Source organism: Eleginops maclovinus, chromosome 9 (genome assembly GCF_036324505.1).
Source record: "Eleginops maclovinus isolate JMC-PN-2008 ecotype Puerto Natales chromosome 9, JC_Emac_rtc_rv5, whole genome shotgun sequence".
NCBI classification, from domain to species: Eukaryota; Metazoa; Chordata; class Actinopteri; order Perciformes; family Eleginopidae; genus Eleginops; species Eleginops maclovinus.
In genome coordinates this window covers 6,727,827-6,749,618 of record NC_086357.1, presented here as the reverse complement: position 1 = coordinate 6,749,618, position 21,792 = coordinate 6,727,827, and the positions used below count along the sequence as shown (strand labels likewise).

The 21,792-nt window shown below is 40.4% G+C and overlaps 1 protein-coding gene across 10 annotated transcripts in view; it reads right to left on the bottom strand.

The window, feature by feature from the left end:
* Positions 1 to 21,792, bottom strand: part of ptprfa (protein tyrosine phosphatase receptor type Fa) — a 185,273-nt gene that overhangs the window by 78,419 nt on the left and 85,062 nt on the right. For 9 of the 10 annotated variants that reach the window (XM_063891084.1, XM_063891081.1, XM_063891087.1 and 6 more), the window contains 4 exons: positions 10,638 to 10,907; positions 8,656 to 9,237; positions 6,390 to 6,526; positions 4,586 to 4,730 (listed from right to left, as the gene is read on the bottom strand). In XM_063891084.1, coding sequence (XP_063747154.1) covers positions 4,586 to 4,730; positions 6,390 to 6,526; positions 8,656 to 9,237; positions 10,638 to 10,907 — 1,134 coding nt within the window. Of the gene's footprint in view, positions 1 to 4,585; positions 4,731 to 6,389; positions 6,527 to 8,655; positions 9,238 to 10,637; positions 10,908 to 18,470; positions 18,483 to 21,792 lie in introns of all 10 variants that reach the window. The other variant, XM_063891080.1, reaches the window with a different exon arrangement.

The following is a 21,792-nucleotide window of genomic DNA, read 5'->3' as shown; positions in this document are numbered from 1 at the left end:
ACAGGGTTTTGAAAAATACCAGGAGTAGTAAGAAGTGAGACTGCCGCTCATGATCCCGCAAGTATTTCAGTATAACACCACAGCAACATTTTTTAAGCCAATATCTCTCTTAGTGTTGGGTGGTGAACGATGAGATGATATGCTTGAACTTTCCAAACCAGATAACTGTGATTATGGACAGAAGTGGGAATAAAAATGCCTGTGTGTGTTATCTCAGTTTAACAACAGATATGTGTTGTTAAACTGAGATAACACACACAGTCTGCCTCTGCCATTGCTCAAAACAAAACAGGAGCTCATGAGATCATTTTTCTTTGTGTAGCTCCTCTGATGTCAATTTATAGCATATAATCTGACAGGTTCCAGATACAAACAAGCAGTAAGTGACAGCAAAGTTCAGGGTCAAGTTCCCTGCCACGATGGGTTTGGCTGCCAGACGATGACTGGAAATCAAAGTGTTTTGTTTGCAGTGTGACTGTCGGTGCTGGGATTTCACTCCTGACAGGTAGAACTAGAGAAAGGGCTTAGATTGGAGCTGTCATAAATACCACAGGGTCATCTCCCAGCACGCTATGAGGTAGAGATCCAATGCTAGATATGACATCAAGAATTAAAAGTATGAAAGAGTATTAGTTTCAGTGTGGGAACAGTGATCCGATTCCTGCACATCGGCACATTCTATGCCATACTTCACACGACAAATTATCTTTTTGAAGCACCATGGCGGTCATGATATAAAGCTGTCTCTCTGTGCAGCCATCTGTTTTCTAGGTCTTACATCATAACATGCTGCATGTATCCACCCACTGGCTTTATTAGACAATTTTTCCAAATGTGCAATGTGCAACGCCTGGTGATTTGTTATTCTAAGGCAACAGAAAACTGAAAAAAATATTTATCTATCAAGCATGCTAGTGTGCCAATGAGTGATACAGTAGTTCGGGTAGTAATAGATTTATAGCCTGACAGAAAGAAACTCTTCAAAATGTAATTTTCCTCTGTTGGCTTGGTGCTTGAACTTTGTAATTGAGTTGCATGTTCAGGAAAATCAAGCATGACTGACACGCGGAAAAAAGTCTTTACATAATTAATACTTAACTTGTAAATACATTAAGCTTGAAAGGGCCATTTCACAGCTAGTCTTGTCCTGGTTTAGAAGAGGAGGTTCTGCTTTATTCAGGTGGGAGTCAGTGTTACAAAGCTCTGAACAAAAGCTAATCTCTACTTGCATTTTTTCTAAAAGGATGACATTTAACAATGAAAGAAAGAGTCCAAAAATCTCTAACCTGTCTTTCAAATATGTGTATGTATACATCAGTGCTGCTGGTCTTTCAAAGAGGGGAAGCTCATTGTTGGCCTACATCCTAAAAGTTGGCAATTTATTTACCTACATTTTGTCCTTCGTTCCTTTTCAAGAAAATGGTCTGTGACCCTGTCGTACCAAGTAGGCGTCTTTTCAAGGGACTTGACCAGTGTCCTCTCAATGGCCAGCAGATCAGAGAAGGCCCATTGTGTTGCGGGTCTAAGATTTAAGCCTTTTTAAACAGAAGAAGCTCCTTTCTACACCCGCAGATGTAACTCCAATTGTTGCCACTAATAACAGTTTGTACAGCTGGGGCATTGCACTGTCCAACTCCATGTCTTTTAGAAAAACCAAGAAATCACACAGCTTTCCCCTGTTACCCTGCAAGTCCTGATTTGAATACAGGACTTGAAGTTCAGACCTCAGTCTACCTGAATCAAAGTATTGGCCATCATTTTCCATGACACTCTGGAATGCCTCCTCTGGAAACCCTTCTCTCATCTCATCAAACTTCCCTGGTTTTATTAATTCTAAGAAGAGCAAACTTTCCAAATTTGAAAAACGCTGAGGACTCTGCTCCATGAGATTATCAAGGATAACCATGTACAGATTTCTGTAGCGCTCCTGGGGATATCTGGAATTGGGAGAGACGGCGCCTTCTCATGGGCTCATTTGGTGGGTCGGATGTGAGACCTGCTGCTTTGTCATAAACAGCCTGGAAATCCCCCTCTGACCTCTACTCTTTGACAAAAGCAAGAATGCGAGCACCTTCATTGAGTGCATGCCCTGTCAAAGTTAGACAGATCCCCAAAACCCACTTTTGACCAGACAACACATCCCTGCGATGGTTTCATCAAGAGACATGGCCAGCAGTACACTTTCTTTGTCACAGCACTTCCAGTCAGCCAGCTAACTTTGTCATACCAGGAGAGCTGAAAAGACATGTTACTTTTCTCTACGTTTTGCATCAAATCAATCCTAGGTGTTGATCTGCCCTGCTGTTTAATTCTAAGTTAATTCTCGTAAGGAAGACTATCAAATGGCTTCGCCAAAATCAGGTCTGCCATCGTGTGCACCTTACTAGCTGGCTAGTTCACCGACCTAGCCAACAGTATGGATGAATGAACGAACTAAGGAAACGATATTCAACTCGAACAAGGAAATGTGGGAATTATGTTAAACTGAAACAAGGAAATACGATGTGTGTGTTTTACTTACAGTGTAAGAAATGAACAATGGAAACGGTCAAGCAATTACGCCAAGCAAATATCAAGTAATGGGTTGCAGTTTCTCTTTTGACTTCACTTGCAAAATCCACGATGGGACTGAGCTCCCAAATGCTCAAGTGACGGTATATCTCAAAATAGCCGTCAATCAAAATGTGATTCAGCCTTTCGACTGATCCTCCAATCATCATGCGGAAGCCCAGCGTCCCAGGCTAGCCGAGGTCAGCCCACTGCTCCATCCACCCCAAGAGACGCTGAGCGTCAGGGGGCGGGACAAAATCGTGGCATTTATCCAATGACCGTCGAGTTTCGAGGCAATGAAAAAAAACTGTTCCATGCAGTCTCATTAAGATGGATGGAGGCTCGGCTTCTAAGGGCAAATGCATTGACATTACGGGAATGTATGAGAAGTTAACAAAATTGAGTCTGTCGACTTGTGATAAGTAGCTGATTCTGAGCGAACTCGTCTTCGAGATGAACGTATTCTAACGCATTTGTAGTCAATGAAATGTTAACACAACAGAACATATTTGACCATTCAATTTTTGACATTTTAGAGGAAGCTGAGCTTCTCGCAGTCTTAGAGAAATCGCCTCTTGTTTAAATTTAGATTCATTGTCACTATGTTTCGCAAGTACACAAAGGAATCCATATTGAGGCATTCGAGTTTAAATGTCCTCCTAGTAGGCCTACTTGAGAAGTGGCATGTTGTTGTTTATGGAGTTCTTCTATTAACACTCATCGACTTCTTGACTTTTCACAAGATGGCTTGTCCGATTAGTTGATAGTTTGTTCATAGAATCTACCAAAATTGAAAGGCAACAGTGAGTCATGTTTTATTTTTCACTTACATGTGTGAAGCAGGGTTTCCGTTAGCCGGTAATTACCGGTTTTAGCTGGTAAAATGTATAATAAACCGGTCAATTCAAAATCTGCCGGTCAAAATGTATGGTAATAATGCTCATTCAACACATACATAATGTAGGCTATCCCTAGACATTTGTGTTATGAAAGCTACTTTACTGGTGCTGCGTCATGACATCACTGTTTACTTCGCTGATTTTCTCCCAAGCTGCTCACAATAACAGTCGGGGACTGCGTCGGGTCGATGGTCGGGTTGCTTTTGTCATACGGCGCCAGATTGAATTAGAGAACTACTTCTCAAACCTTATGCTTTTCTCCAGAGCGCCGTGGTGCATTGTTTGTTAGTGGTTCAGCCAGTGCCGCCGCTCCCATAACGCGCATTACGCGCTGTGCGTAGGGCACCAAGTGTCGAGGGGGCACCACCAAAAATAGCCTAATGAAAAATCGTCATAATAATTATAAGGCCGAAATTATTTCAGTAGACTATAGAAATATGAGGCACTTTTTAGGCATACTACTCAAAGGTACCGATGGTGCCCCCCTCTCCCCTCCCCACTCACTCATCACAACTCATAATGTTTTTTTATTGGGGGGGGGGGGAGGGCATCATGAAGGAATTATGCTTAGGGCACCAAAATGGCTAGCAGCGGCACTGGGTTCAGCGGCATTTACTGCCCGCTGCAGTGCTGCTCGTCCACCGGCGTTCAGTCTGCCGTTAGCTCACGGTTAGCGGCCGCTGGAAAGTGCTCACTGTCTGACTGTCACACAAGCAGCTGATGCATACCCCCCATCCCCATCAGTGTATGAGGCTCAGTCTGAATTGACGCTGTTTGGCATCACAACGCTGTTATGAAAGTTTGTCTGGTATAAAACAGGTGATTTTAACATAGCAGCCGAAGCTTATTTGACTACCTTGACTACTTGTTGCTATCTTATAGTGGTATAAACCGGCAACAACATCAACAACAGCGGCATATTTTACCGGCAAAGAACCAGAACTTAACCAGGCTCTAGCCTCCAGGGGGCGGGGGAAAAAACGTGTTAACATTATAGTTGCTTTTGTAACATCTGTTATTGAAACATGTCCGAATTTTCCCGGTAAAATAATTTATTTTCAGACACTTGACCCGCAAGAAAAAATCCTAGCGTAAACCCTTGTGTAAAGGTGACATTGAAAGGCTTTAGAACTTACTGGATTGGGCAGTCCGGGCCTCAATGGGCTGGGTAAACACTCCTAAACCCATCTCAGACTTTGCTGCCAGGGAAAACATATAGAGTGTGTCCGGCTTTAGACCGTCCACTGCATAGGAGCCTGCTGGGTCAAACGTGGCATGACGCTGTGGAAAAATGAAAACCGTGAGATCATTAAGCCAAAGCTATATACTGAACACAAACAATTGAACCCTGACCCCAACCCTTTTCATCATTGGATATGGACTGTTTTTTGTGTGACTGTTTTTGTTAATTGCATTAACTTTGCGTATCATGAAAAACGCTGTATTCATTAAATGTATCAAAAAATGTATCAGGGGGTTTTCTAGAAAAAATAAGTATGAAGGCACTAAAGTCACTTCCGGCCAAAACGACGGCCCCGCCCATGTTCCGGCGAAAATAATGCATTATAGCGAAGCTGAAAATAATAGTTTCTTCATGTCTTAAAGCTGCTGGGTCATAATTGCATATCAAAAAACAAATAAATCCTGAGTTACAGTTTCTTTACGTCTTCTACAGAAAAAAGGACAGTAAAATAAATGATCTGATTCAGAAATCTCAGTTTCAGTGTCAGCCTGCTGCCTGATTATCATCCAACGGCAGACCCACCGGACATCCATCCCATATTAATTCAGAGCTCCGTTAAAGCAGAGCTGTTTTTGCCATGTGACACGATTTTCATATTTTTGGAGAAACTACACAGTTTTTGACAAAAAATATGTAATTTTCTGGCATGACGTTAAAATGTTACGGGGAAAATCTGCATTTTGGTACGATGCACGCCGAAGCAATAAGTCGCAGTGCCCCTGTTACCCGGTTTGAACAAAACCCTGATTATTATTTTTATGTTTTGTTTGGACAGAGAGGGCCTTAGATATGTAAAGTGGGAGACAGAGGGAAGGGCATTGTCTTACTGGGCAGTTGTTTATGTAGCCATCTCTAACCAATGAGTTATATGGCAGAAAAGGCACTGATGCCTTTACTAAACTATAGGATGTGCTCTTAGGAGGTAAAGATAAAACCATGTCATTCATGACACATTTAATGAGATGACACATAATTGGAAAATGTGCCACTTGTTTTTGTGTGTCCTATCAGTTCTGATGGTAAATGTTGTCAATAGCACACACTGAGCACTACATTCCTCAGTGTGTGCTAAAATGTACTCCCTTCTGTCGTGCCACGGTAAGGAAGGTGGATCCCATAAAGAACTACATGCAGATTCACCTTTGATTTTGAAACTCCGAATCTGGGTTGCCACGGGGGCACGGGGCATATTAAAAAAATAATTTGGAGTAAGCTGTAGCTGTATAGAGAGGCTGAGGCTGAATGAGCCCAAAGAATACTGCCTGCGGGGATTTTAGGAGTTAATATCCTGTACAATGCATCCTGGTGTAGGTATGTAGGCATTGCAGGTAAGGCTCCACAAGCAAGAAAACGATATGGAATGTTAATAGGAATGTATTGCTTTAGTTGACTACATTTACCAGTACTGGTTGCACATCTACATAAAAAGCATTTCTTCCAAATAAATCATTCACAAGGACACAAGTTGTAAAAATCAATGAAAATGGAGCAAAAAGGTTCGCCGTCAAATACAACAAAAATAATGTGTTATTAAAAATAGTAATATAATACAATACAAATAAATGTAAAATCTCTGTAAAACGTATCATTTAATAATAATTAGAATTAATGATTCAAAAATAACAATATTCACAGAGTTTGAATGCAAAAACTAACAAACAAAACAATTTTTAAAAGAGTTTAAAGGTGGCAATGACCTTGTCCCTAGGGTTGCTCTCCTCCCAGTACAGCAGTTCAAAGCGAATGATGGGCTCCTGGACCGGCCAGAGCCAGGACAGCATGATGCGAGAGTCCAGCTCGGCCTCAGCCTCAAAACCAGATGGCTGAGAGGGAACTGAAAGGAGAAACAGAAACATGAAGAGACTTAAAGATAGGAACTGAGAAGGAAACAGTACAGGGTAAATTCAGAGGTGGAGATACACACAATCAAACTCAAAGCAAATGTTATTTATACAGCCAATTATTGCAAAATACGCGTTTCTTTCAGGGGATATTACACCCTCTGTCCTTAGACCATTGCACCAAAGAAAACACGGAGTAGGTCGGCCTCAGAGAAAAGCCAATATTCTTTACTTACTTAACTTTAACATTTTTGCCTTTTATATTCACAAAACTATAAAAAACTATATAACACATTACAGGAAATGGAAAACACCCAAAAGAGTAATAATTGCTCTTTAAAATAGAGGATGGATCTACAGCTTCATGATCAGTTCGGATAGCACTGTTATTGTTCCAACCCTTTAAAATGTACAAATGCTTGAACACATTGAAGTGTTTGAGTTGCTTTTAAGGTTCCCTGTGCTTCTGCTGATATGATGTAATAGACCGTCTCATAATAGATGGCATGACTTGAGAAAATGTAATATTAACAACAGTAATCTGCTGATAAAACAACGGATAGAAACACTCCTCCACAGTCTGATACCATACTTTGTAATACGCACTTAAGTCCAAATGATTCATATTGGCCTACAAGGGTGCTGAACTCTATTCCGAAAATAAATAAAGTGGGTCAGCTGTATTTGGGTGGCTTTATCTCCCATTGCAGCTCTGTTGTGATGTCATTCTTCTTCTATAGCCACAGTAAGCGAAAACACATTGAAAAACAGGCTCTCTGCGAATGAAATATTATTATTAGTCCTCTATTTTCAGTTCACTTCAGGATAAAGTGTGTGCAAACTCAATATTAAACATACAGAGACACACTTAGACACAGTATCCTTGCACGATATTACCCGCTGTGTGTATCTCAGCTGGTAGCTGTCTGGTAGACTGATGTCTCACATTACACTTCTGGTTTTCTTCATTTTCCAGCTGATGTGGGGGAAATCAGTGTGACTTAATTTATCCATATTAACCGTGACTTCATTTCTCTGCTTGTGTCGCTTGCTCTGACACACACATGTACAGTAAGTCCACGTGCGGCTTCATGCAAACAGCCGAGCATCAATCTGAAAGAAACAACTCCAGTTTTTGGCAGTAGCTCAGTCTGGACTTGAGGTTCGGCAGTTAAAATCCCCAATCCATTTCCATCATAGAGGTGTCATTAGAGATGTACTGTAGATGACTGTTAACTGTTGACTGTTACTTTTGTCATTCTGCTGGTGTTGTTATTTCCTGGTAGATTTTGCAGGTAGTATTCCAAAAATGTACATCATCAATCGACAACAAAATAACTTTGATGGATTTCAATACAAATATTTACTTTGAAGTGTAACAACCAATTAAAAAATCATAAGAGGATGCAGAATGGGACAATTTATTACTTTAAAGTAAGTAGCAGTCTTACCATAATGCCATGCCGTAGCCTAATTTAGTTGAACTATTATAAAACTGAGTGGTACTTTAAACATTGCATATTGAACTAGTGTGTATATCAAGAGCACAGTCGAAAGCAAGTCTCTCTAGCATGCATAATGAGTATGTTATTTATATTTTATTGTGTGTCTTTCCAGTACACATGCTCACACTTGCTTTTTGTGGAGCATTGAACAGTGCAGTGTTGAAGAAAGGCTAGAAAAGCAGACAAGTGTCTCAGGAATGGAAGGAAACCAAACCAGAGGTTATGAATAGAAATACAAGAACTACTTTACATGTATCAGCGGACATAGATATGACTGCAAACAAATGCTAACGCTGCTCTGCCTGCTGGAGATGTAAATAGGAAAATCTTTTGCTAGCATGTGTGCCTTCATAGCTTTTTAGGTTGATAAAATATGTTCGCAATCTTCTCTCTTGCATCCGAGTAGGCAAGAATAAACACAGCATTATAAATTAAGGGAGTTTTAAAAATGTGGATGCTTGCTAGATTAAGAAAATGATCCAAAATATTTGCCAGGAAACAATCACTTCCTGGCTCTGTAGCTACAAAACAACCCAGCACAATCCTGACCCAGTGGCACCCTGCTAAAAATGTTTTTGTGCCATCTCTTGGCACTGCTATACTGAGCGTGTTCTCACCTCCCTGCTGGGTCTTGATCTGCAAAACTTCAGAGGGAGGCCCGTCTCCCACGGAGGTGAAGCCCAGCACCCTCAGGCTGTAGGTGATATCTGCGGTGAGGCCTGAGATGGTGGTGAGCATGCTGTCGTCTGTGTTGTGTTTCTGCCAGGCGCTAAGGGGGGCATCGTGTTCCGAGCTGTAGTAGACCCGGTAGCCTCGGATTTGTCCGTTGGGCTCTTCTGGAGCTTCCCACTGGACCAGCATGGTGCTGGAGCTCAGCATGCGCGCCTGGATGTGAAGAGGAGGGGAGGAGGGGGCTTGCTCGCTTGTACGGGTGTCTACAATTCCACTGGGAGGCCCCCGACCGACATTGTTGACGGCCATGACGCAAAATTCATATTCCGAGAAGGGGCTGAGGCCGCCAATGCTGTATCGAGTCGTGGCTACTCCGTCTACTTCCTGGAAGCCGTTGTCGGACACTTTGGCACGGTACTGGATCACATAGTAGGACACCGGTTCTGGGTTACCAGAGTCCCAGGTGAGGGTGACACTGGTGGCCGTAGTTTCTGTCACAATGAGGGATGTGGGTGGCTTGGGCAGAGCTGTTAGAGAGCAGAGAAAAAACAGTCAGATTTCTGAAGAACTGCTGAAGCTCAGCGGGCTTGGAGCTCCTCAACAAAACAGGCTGTCGGTTCATTATCATTCAGAAGCCACTCCTCACCCGCACAGGGCTAGCATTATATTAGTGTTATGTTGCCATGCAGGCCTAAACCCACCTGTAGTGTACATAATCATAGCAGGAGTTCATCACCAGTGCATATATTTAATGCATACAGAGAATATGGTCCTGAATGTTTACAAGATAGAACTAAATTATTTGGAAGTTTCATATATGGAGCCCTCAGGTGTCACAATCTAATTACAGCTCATGCACAGACGTTCATATAAAAAATGTGTGCTCTTAGATAACATAATGTGTGCACACAATTGAATAGAACATAAGTTTAAACAATCATGGACTTGTGGTTAGAGTATTTAACATACAACACAAAGATGTTTAAATGGCTAAATATTAAGTGGCTTAAGTGTTTTTAACCCTACTAAAATATAATACAATATACTGTATTAACTTAACAGGGGAGCCAGAAATCAATCCCTATATTTAATAAGCCTTCTTTGGATAATATCAGATGTTATAGCTATCCAGGCAAATTGAAAGTAAATAAAGAAATGACAGCATTTAAAGCAGTAACTAAAAACACCCCAATTTCCCTTCATGTATGTCCAGGCGACATTTGAATCTCAACCCTCCAATGGCTGTTGTGAGAATGGGCAAGTAAGTGTGAACCTTCTTGTAGTGTTTACCTGGTTGCTTGGACTGACGTAAAAATCATTTTGGACCCTCGTTTTTGTTCAAGGGGAGCACAAACCTCTAATAGTAGCCAGACACCAGATCCCCTTCATCCCCTCTGCCCATCCCTAGCTCCAGGTGACCAAACATTTGCCCAGGCTTATTGTGCACCACCATCCCTCTGAAGGGATAACCCTTTCCAATTTGAAAATAAAGTCTATTTCATGAAAAACAACATTTTTATTGCTTTATGCTGTGTCATGCTATAAATGTATGAAGAATTTGAAGAATTGCTAGAGATTCTTATGTCAAAGGTCCAAAAGTTTGTCGGAGCTTTCAACCACATCAGTGAGAAGCAGTTGAAAGCTGGTGAGAAAGCATTTGATCCTTTTTTGGGAATTAACTTACAAATTGTAACTTGATAAAATTCAGTCCTGTACTTCCACTAGGGCTTAGTGACATTTCTTAATGTGGAGATCTACCTCTTTGAAACACGATCAATACATAAAACTTTGCATTCCAAAGCACAGAAAAACATTGTGTGTTAGCCACAAAAAGCATGTGATAAACATACAATCAAATAAAAAGCACCAATTGAATATTTCCTTACAAAATAATTCAGACATTTAGATACAGATTCAGGTATTTGACCTTTGACAGTGATCTGGGCGGTGGTCTCGATCATGCCCAGGGAGGAGATAGCCACGCAGGTGTAGTTTGCAGACTGGCGGATGTTGGTGAGCTCCAGGACGTTGCGGCCAATCGGCATCTCCTCCTCCCGGGTTAGCTCCACCTCGCCGCTCACCCACTTTACAAATGGCATGGGGGCACCAACCGCGACGCAGGTGAGGTTTACGCTGCCGCCGGGCATCACCTCGTGATTGGTGGGGGGGATGGAGAAACGGGGAGGTACACGGCGAACTGCAGGAGGTAGAGAAGGGGAGTTAGAGAGGATACAGAGGAGGAGGGGTCACGGGACCACTGGCTGACAACATAAGTCACTAGCCTGGCTTTTACTGTGCACCAGTGTGATAGAACTGAATAACAGTTATACTGTCCCATCATGCTCCTAAATTACCTTTGGACTATTGAATGGTGAGATAAGGTTTACACTCATAATGTGCAGTTAAACTAGTTCTCTGGCTTAAATGTTAGATTGGAGAATATCACAAGTGTTTTTTTTCTACTCAGGTTACTCAGGGTCATAGGTCTAAGTCCCGAGGTGATCTAGGTATTTGACGCTAGAGTTTGGCTATTTTGTCTTCATGCGCCACCGAGCAACTCTCACAGGAATGAACGGGGCCCCGCCTCCAGCACTGTATCCAGGTCTGTTTATATACATCTCTGATTAGGCCCATTCCCACGAGATAAGCTAAGTCTCTACTTTACTCAAACTTACTGACATTATGACTTAGATATGATGAACTACATTACAAAGTAAATCCCATCTTTAAGTGGTTAAGTGGTTTAATCTCTTTAAATCAGTTTGTGAAGATTTGAAATCCATCATCAGTTAGCATTGGCATTATTCCCATTTGAATCCTTCCTCACCTTTTATTACAGCAGTTTTTATGCCCCCCCCCCCCCCCCCCCCTTCAAGTGTGGCCATTCTAAAAAGATATCAAATATAGTAAACATACCTGGTTTGCCTATATAGGCGTGTTTCTATCTATAATAATATAATGAAATATTCTTATAAATTCCCTTAAATGTCAAGCTGAACTTCCCATTCAGAAGCATCTTGGTCTCACTAGGGAAAGGCCTTATGCTGGAACGCTTTACAGTCTGGAACTAACACACATTAGTTTGCCTCTTGGAGCCCCATGAAGTTCATATGGCATTACCTATTATACGCCAACTTTTCTCCACTACATATAAATTAGGGTTCACTTGGAAGTGGAGGAAATTGAGAGCCTGTGCCTAAGGCGTGTGATTTATCCGGACTATCTGAGGTTTCCTGCTGGGCTGGAGGGATTAAAATGCACCTGGAGTCTTCTATGCGGCCAGTGCGGAGAACTCCCATCTCATCCTGATGCTAAGGTTGTAGAGGATACTGAAGAATTCTCCCGTATTGTGATCTCCCTTCCATAGAAATCTCCCCCTAAGAGCTGGGATTTCATTACACTGCATCTGAATTAGTGTAACAGTACTGTGTGATGTTAAATATGCAGTTGGCCGTGTTGCATAAGTGAAGCTCTCTTGACTTAGCCGAGCACAGAGTCATGAAAATCTGACTCACAGGGTGTAATATAAGCTTCAGGCTGGTATATGGATGTGGGGAGCTTACTCTGCAGATCAGAGGCTTTTCTGAAGGTTTGGTCTTGGTTTAACCACAGAGATGGAATAGTTCTATCATTGTGTATTTCAGAAATAAAATCAGATGTAAAAGTAGTGATGCTAGAACTGGTAAGTAGCAATGGTAGTAGGAACATTGTGTTTTGCTGGAGCGTACCTGATAATTCACTTAGTTCTGGAGTACTTTTGTTGGCTAAATCTTACTGTCAGGAAGGAGAAATTGTGTTTTGGGCACTGATCATACAAGAACAGCATTGTCTGCTGGCATAGAAGCACTAAACTCTGAAACCAGACGGCTGGCATTCATTTCTGTGGAGGCTGATCACTGGAAAACATGATGTTGAAGAGAAGGAGGATGAGTGGAGGAAGAAAGCTAAGAAAGGAGGAAAGGAGGAAGATTCAGGGGCAAACTCAAGGGAAATCTTTCTTACTGTAGCTGGTCTCATGTTGGAGGCTGGAGGACTTCAAATTAGAATTTTTACAACCAGACAGCAACGATATTTATTTTCAGGATCAATACCATTATTGATCAATGCCGATGAGACGGTTTTTTTTATAAAATCAACATGGAAAGCAAATATCTCATTATTGGAAGTTTATGTTGCTTTAATTAGCGCATGAATAAAACTCTCAGAATATTTCAATAGATTTTGCCTTTATTATGTCATAAATGTCAATTCATGATGATCATGAATCAGGTCAAAGGTTATGCAATATGTATCATTATATAATGAGGCTTCTTCACATCAGTAGATGGTATACTCGGTGCCTTTAAAAGAACATTTGGATTGTTTTAAGTTAAGAGAGTTCAGGCTGGGTTATACTCTATGTTAAGCTTTTATGGCATGGCAGTTCTGGGACAAAAATATTCATTTTATAGGGTGCACAGCAAAAACCAGACCCCTACATTTCATATCCCCATTGATCATCTGTTGGTAAGTGGAAATACTACAACCAGCAATACATCAGAGGTCTTACTGATAGACATCATGACATGTTGAAATCCTTAACACAGTGAAGGTAGGACAGAAACATAAGATGAGTCACACTCTGTTGGCCAGCATCACATCAGAACTTTTTCAAATTGTGTTAAAGTATTAAATGAATATTTTGCAAACATTTCAGTTTTACGGGAGTGCAATTTTTATCATGTATTTTGTACCTTTCCCAAATTATTCTTCCTCTCAGAAATAAAAGAGAAATGTAAGTAGAACCTTACATTGAGGAGAAACAACGCCGATTCAGCACCTCTTAATCTGAGGCCATGGTTCTCAGCAGGAAACCAATGGACTGTCTACTCCCAAGTATTGAATGAATCCTTACCCCAAGGTGTCTTGTTCTTGAGTGAGGGGAAAATGGAGAGGGCGAAGACTCTGAGCAGTGGCAGTGGTGTTGCAGTTGCTTTACTGCACCAATCTGATGCAGAGAGAGCAGAGCCAGAAGGCAAAGCTCTCATACTGTATGGTCATGAAGGATGGTTCATGACCAAAACAACACGTTTGATCATACAAGCAGACAAAATGGGAATGCTCCAGAGGTTGACTGGCATCTCCCACATGAGATGTCCAAGCATCTGGGAGGGAAACAAGGCAGAACCGCGACCAGGTTGAGGGATTATATCTCCACACTGGCCTAGGAATGCCTTTGAATCACCCAGTTGGAGCTGGTTCATTTGACCATGTGCTGGAACTGCAACCTTCCTGACCCAACTTCAGATAAAGAAGGATGGAAGGATGAATGGAATAAACTTGAATCCTTGATATTCTGTTACTGTTTATATTATTTATTTATTCTTGACTGAGACAGAACCATGGTTAGCCGTAGGTGGATCTGTGGTGCCATAACTTCCTGGTATTTCAACTCCTTCATTTCATTTGGGTCATTAAGATGTTAGAAAACCCTCCACTACATTCAGCAATTCCCAGTGGATATGTAAATATTATGTGTCGTATACCCATGGGTTGTACTTGTGGCCACAGTGACCACAGGCTAAGCAAGGTAGATCGTAATATCCTATAGCCTCGACTTCCAGATCCTCCTAGGGGATCCCAAGGCATTGAGGCCTAGCTGAAATAGCAACTGAAGTACAATTTATAATACAGCTAATATTAATTTGCGATTGCTAGTTGAATATTGGAGCTTCAGGTTGGTTCAAGACAAATAACACTGAGATGTTTGCTTGTTGATGATTATCACAGTTCTGGTTTCTGATGCTGGATGTTACCAATGTGCTGGCCAACACTGAGGGAATCATCATGTCCTTGTATTAGTCAATTAGAAACCAGAAAGTAACTTGTTGACAAGGAAGATGCTCATGACAAAAATTAACTTAGTCATAAGTGTTATTGTTAGAGTTGCTTATGTTAGTGTGCACAATGGCCTGATGGTTGGATGACTGAGGTACTGACACAGGGTGAGACTGAATATTCTACAGTCGCCACAATGACATTCAGAAGTAACGGATGCACATAAGAAGGAGCTAATCGTTGGAATGCAGACAAACACATATCTTTGTTGGCATGCTAGATAAAAGAGACAGGAAAAGGAGGGAGAAGGTAGAGAAGATTTCCCTTAATAAAAGGAATAGCTAGAGTTAAAGGAGAAGCTACGATGGGTGGGGACGCAAACATCTGTATGCAAGCAGGAGAGGTAGCAGCATGCATACTGCAGGATTTAGACAGGCATCAAGCATATTAAATTGATGAATGCGGTGATTGGCATCTCAAGCAGAAGAAGCGTATGTCTTCTACTGGATTGATGACATCTCAGGTTTAAGTCTAATGTTCATTCTATCACTTTTCATTCATTAAGAACTCCAACTTGGTACCAAAGGTAATTTTCGACACAGTCTGCGTGGAAGTCACACAGAGAGGTACATATGAAATCCATTCTGATAATCAGATTGATTCAGTCAACTTCACTAATTTACTGTGATTATAGGTAGCCAATATCTGTTCTGCAAACATGTTTTCCAAAATATTAAATTTCATAGTAAAACAGTTATTATTTCTAAATTCCTATAACCACTGCTGCTGCACTGATCTCATTAGGTGGCTTTGTTTGTGGTCATTTGTCCGTCACCATTTGTCACAGATGTAGCTGGGAAGCTAGCTAGCTATAGCAATACCGAATTCTTAGTACTCTCTATCAAACTCTGATTGGATGATTGTTTCACATTGGCAAATGGACACAAGCACAATAGCAAACATTAACAGACATGTGAAAGCCATAATACCCAGAAAGTGAGAACAATCAAATTGAAATCTTCCTTATTCAAGTACAACTTATAGAATAATTTTAGTTTTTGTAATAACAAGCTGGAGTTTCTGACTTCATCTGTTGTTTTCATTGCAACATCATGTGTTTAAATTATTGTTAGGTAATCGCCATTATATAGAAATTGAACATTTTCTATATACACGTTTTTTTAAACGTTGTTCATATTAATGAAAAAGTCCTCTTACCTGCACAATACAAACAATTTTATCAAAAGGTTAACCTGCATTTTTTATTATAAAGAGTAGGTTATTATATCATCTGATTCAGTGCAATTTAGTTTTATAGTTCTTATGTCTAATAAAAAGTAAGCAGAGGAGAAATAGGACTTTGAAGAGGGCGTGGCAATAAGAAGCATGAAGGGCACTTTGATTAGCAACTGAACTTGAAAAGCAGAAATGAGAATAAATCCTTGATGGTGTACAGAATTTGCTGTTATTCATAACATCCAGTAGCTACATGCTGGCCAAAGCATCAATCAGAATGGACATGACAGATGTGATGATAAGTGCATCTTCCACATAATGCATTGTGCCGATGAACACTTAGATTTGAAGATTTGTTTTGCAACCATGCACATGGCTGAGGAATTGTTCAGTGTCAAATCAGTCGTGTGGCGAACTGCACTGAGCCATGTCATTATGGCTATATTACTTTAATATTTCTTATCGGGAAAGGATGGATTTGAAACACATAATACTGTAGCTCACTGAAGATAAGAGTCGCTTCAGAATGAGTTCTTATTCTTAGAGTCACACGTTCTGTGCCAAAGGTGACAGCATTATTAATGGGCCTTCGTCCCATCCTGCACTCTGCACTGCAGCTTTTTTCTGGGACATAAAACCTTGACTTTCACTTTAGTTTGAAGTTGTACCAACTAAGTTAAAATAAGTTAAACTAAGTTATATTACCTAGTTACCCATTCAGCCAGTATGTGATACTTTATACAAAGGGCTACTCAGACTTTCACACTAGATTTAAGCTGAGATTTATGATTCAAGGTAATTTTCTATTGCGTCATACTTCTGCCAACACATTTTTTCACATTCTTACCTTGACAAAAATAACAGCTCTAATGATTATTGTTTTTTAACTAAAATCCTTTTTATTAAACTGTGGTTTGATTATAGTTGACAATTAAATGTGTCCTTTCAGTTGAGACTGCAAAAATATCCACTCTCTGACCCCAAACAAGAAACAAGATCAAAAGCTACTATAACACAAAAGACGACCAACAAGATGCACCGCATACCTATCAAACACTACTTAGCACAGCTTGGGATGAAATTCTCTCCAATAGCATTTCACTCCCCCTCAATTTCTGAGCTCCTCAGCATTCTCTTATTAATGATCCAGCAGTGAGATTCTTTGAAAAGGCTGTAAACATGTTAGAGGCTATTTTGATCTTCTAGAGAGTCTTGTTTTCTGAGAAAAGAGCAGAGCGGTTGAAGCAGGGAGCTCTGAGGCTGCCACTCAGACTAATGGTGGTCAGACAGCTGATGAGAGCTGGGATGAGCCATGCCTTTGAATTAGCCTAGACAATAACAACACTATCAGCATGCTGGGAGGACGTCATGACACTGACACAACATTTTGTGAAGTGAGCACATACTCAAATGATGTTGTGGTTATGAATTATGTAGTTTAAGTTTTTGTTCCCTCACCAGGAAAGGCGTGAGTTGAGTGACACATCATCTTGATCTCTTTGTCCCTACTTAGTTGATATTCAAAAACGATTTCAGGCAAGTATCAGTGTTTCTGTCAAGGTTCGGTTTACCATTAATCACAAACGTATGCAATTACCTTTATTGGGGAGAAATCATTTCTACTTTAACCTAACATGGTCTTGCCTGAACCTAACCAAGAAGTTGCAATGCTAACCACATGCTAAAATCTGTGACTGGTTGCACCTGTTGCTGGTATATTGTTTTGGGATTCATTGGCAAAAGCTCATTGTGTCATTTAGGAATAAGTAATGTTGGGATGATTTTAAAAGTACTATACAATTATTTGCATCTTTGTTTCTCAGTTTGGAATCACTGATGTCTCTACGTAATATGATACCCATGAGTAATATAAATATCACAAAACACATTTGACATGTTTCATAAACAACAAGACATTTATCAAATCCTGTTGCTTTTTGTTTTGCATATTTTACATGGGAAGCTGCTGGCGTAGGTGATAAGGAGGAAATGAACCAGAACCATTGTTGATATATTTTAATGTAACTGTAGTTGTATCACCAAATTAGTTTTGCATTGTTACAGGTGAGAAATAAGCAGTTAAGATTTGGAATATGTCATGAAGTTGTCAACAATAACTAACTCCAGTGACAACAGGAAGAAAAACCTTTGTCACTGAGATTTGATAAATATATTATAAATTGAATATTTTTGGCCGCCACCAAGTTATGGTTTTACTCTTGATGATTCTCTGTAAACCGTGGGTTCCTACATGTATAGACCAGCAATAGCCCTGCCGATCCAACTGACAACTACATGTTAACTGTCCTATCTGTCATGTGACATGACGCGTTGAAAAACAAAAGGAAGAAGATATTGCTCCTCACGCAGTTGCTACTTTACACAAAGGCCTTTCAGTGTCACATCGTCCTTAACCTTTACTAGTGGGGAAATGTATGTACTGTATATATTCTGTGCTAAAGCACAATAAGACATGCACATTTCACAACATTTCAGAAGCACAATCTGCTGCATGGAGCAATATATAATGTGATGCAAGGAAGCATGTACTGTAGCATGGGAGGGGGGAGGGGGGTTGCATTGTAGGGTTAGGGTCCTGAGAGAGAGAGGCCGGGACGGGCCTGAGGCGCCTAGCATGAAGCTGGCGCAGCACGGCTCCAGTCTGCCTGGCCTTGGCTTTAGGAGGGTAAAGAGTGAAAAAACCAACCTTCGCGCTGATCTGAGTGGTGAGATTTGGATTGTATTTTTTTGATGGCGGGGTGCAATGATGATGGAGGGATTTGAGATAAAGTGAAAAATAAAAAGTAAATAACGAGAGGGGTCAAAATAAGGAGTAGGAGGAAGAAGACAAGGAGAAACAGAGAGAGTAAAACAGGCAAATATCTGCTTATCCATCAATGGGTGAGAACATCACAGTAGAGACAATAGCCTGTGCAGTGAGGTCACTCACACACACACACACACACACACACACACACACACACACACACACACACACACACACACACACACACACACACACACACACACACACACACACACACACACACACACACACACACACACACACACACACACACACACACACACACACACACACACACACACTATAGTAAGGCACATAACAATGTTGTGCAAACCAAGACGCAAAGCAAAAGGCCATGAAGGAGACACTCTTACATTAGCACAACAGGAAACAGAATAACATCAGTGCTAATCTCGCTTTGAAGATTAAAAAAGAAGCTATTCCCGTGAGCACCCACTCAGAAGTTAAAAACAGACATGCATTTACACATATTCCTCATATTAACTTTCCTGTAGTGTTTGAGCCCTTTAGAGCCTGTGAATTGAGGATGCGGAGGCTTGCTGACAACCAGACTTCATTAAGCACACAAAGCAGACGCTGTCTTACCGCCCACATTTATTCTGACTCGAGCTCAGCCACTGGGCCTTGAAATCAATGAGCACATATAGAAAGCCCCTGATAGGATTAGTCAAACACTCACCTTGGAAAAGTGTACTTTTTCGGAATATGCCAAGTCCTCACTGAGGAACACTTAATGTGCTAATACTGAATAAAGGAGCCAATGACTGTTCTGTTGGTTTACACATGCCAACCAAACTAGGGCCAGTAGCATTATGGACTTTGCAAAAATGACAAAGTCTCCATGATTGTGGTCATTTTTTAAATATATTTGTGCTCCCTCAAGGCTTTGGGTGTTGCACTTTACATCCCATCTACCTTAGCATTAGTATTTCTGTTTAGCTGGTTTTTCAATGTATTTCTGTCCAATGTATTATTCAAACTTTTGTGGATTTTTCATTCTAGTAATTTGTTGCATTATTGTTTGTTTAGTTTAATTAATCATCAGTCTAATTTTAATAAAAATTAATTACGTTTTAATTGTGTTGGCCTTGCTTTCTGTAGTTATATGTTATAATAAAGCCTTTTGTAAATCAAATAAGGTTGTTAAAGTGCTATAACGGAGCACTGAGGCTAACTATCTCCTAAATGCTAAGTGGACCAACAGATTCTTTAAAGTGTTGTATATGAACAACAATATTAACCAACACTTTCTCTCACAAACAACACAGCAAACTTAAAATACTTTTTAACCTATCCAATACAAGAGGTACAAAAAGCGAAGCACATTTATTAACATTAAACAATTACATTGTTTAACAATTGCCCCCATGTGTAGATAGAAGGATAAGCATTTGAGAGATGAACTGAAACACACACAGTCTGTGTGACTGACAGTGAGCAGAGGGGGGATTGTGAAGTGAGGAACCAAATACAAAGAAAGAACAGACGTGAAAGGCATGAAGAAGGAGATGAAGAGAAACAAATCTAACCTGTGAGATGAAAATGGAGACATAAGCTACCAGCACACCTGAATATTTAAATCTTAAAGCAATACAGACAAATACCTAGAAAGAGAAGCAGAAATACAGAATCATAAACTTCACAATGTGAATTTGTTGGCTGCGGCTCTGTTTGGTTTTGTGAAGGGATATTCCTTTAAAAAGTAAATATGTAAAATATTTTATTTTTTTCAATAATTGTAACAATAGTGTGTGGCAGAGCGAACAAATTACCTCTTCATTTTTTGTGAGGACAGATTCTTGGAGAGTGTTATTTTCTTTGTTCTCAAAGGCAATTTTTATCCTGGGTGGTATAGCTCTGTGAAGTGAAAACTAATGCTGCTGTACACACTTAATATTCAGTGGAGCTAGATATCATTTACTTTCATTCAGTTCTGTTTGATGCTGCATATTTTGCTATCGTTGAATGTTGTTTGAGTTGACACTGTTGAGCTTGCGGCTTGAAGTTACACCGTAGAATTTGCTATGAACTCGTAAATGGCAGAAACAGAATTTGTCTCCTTTTTCTCTAAGTGTCTTCACTATTGTCTTAACTAAATGTAGTTGTAAGAATATGTCCTCGTCAGAAAGTGTCTGAGTTGTGTCTGTGGCCGCAGTGTCTTTCTGGCCCAATCACATGAGATATTACAATAATGAATTCCGACATGGCAGGTTATGTCCCCTGCCGAAGCTTTATGTACTTCTGTGTGTGTGTGTAAGTATGTACGCATGTGTGATTCTGTGTGTGTTTATGAGCATGACTGTGCATGTTATTTTGTATAGAGAAATTAGCAGAAATCTGGAACTATTGTCACCCATTATTACTGGCTGACAGCAGTAGAATAAAAGCCTTGTTGGCAGGACCATCAATTTACCTAAAGACAACTGTCAAAAAGAAGAAAACAACTCCTTACAACTAATAGCTGAAGGAATGCATTCATTTTTGATACAAAACGCCTCTTTGACAATCTAATTGGCAGTGTTCACATATCAGCTTTTGTCACTGAACTTCTATTGGAAAATAATTGAACTTTTCAGAAAATATCTGGTGACATCACTGTAGAAATTCAGGGGAAACTTTTTTTTTTGGTCATGTCCGTCCATCGTGATTGTAGTATATCAGGCAGAAAAAGACCAAAAAGACCATTTGTTGGAGCAGATCAACTGGGTGGATGTTGCTACTGGTGTTTCTCTTATTGTCCTACTCAGATCATCCTCCTCGCTTTACGACTGTCAGAATGAGCAGTGAGAAGCTCATTCATAAGGGGCAAAGCAATGTCAAACAAAACGATAGGATCACAGATAGATAATAACAAGGGGCAATGCTAGTCAATCAAAAATTAGCAGTTAGCGTGGTCATCTGTCAAGATGTTGTGGTCATAGAAACTTTTGAAAAGTGCATGTATAGGCTGACCCAGCATGCAGCTTTCTTTAAGAAGACGACATTATGTGGAGATGAGGCCTGCTCACACGTCTAGACCTCAGAGAAGATGTTAAAATGACATCTGGGAAACTGGGTCAAAATGGTAAAAAAGCGCAACAAAGGTACTAACTGTTCTTTTTTAGGTAAATTCCATCAAGGAGAATCGTCAATTAAAATGTGAAAAGAACAAAAGACTAAAGCAGTAGTGAATCACCCTTATGCTTTGAAAATTGCTTTTGAG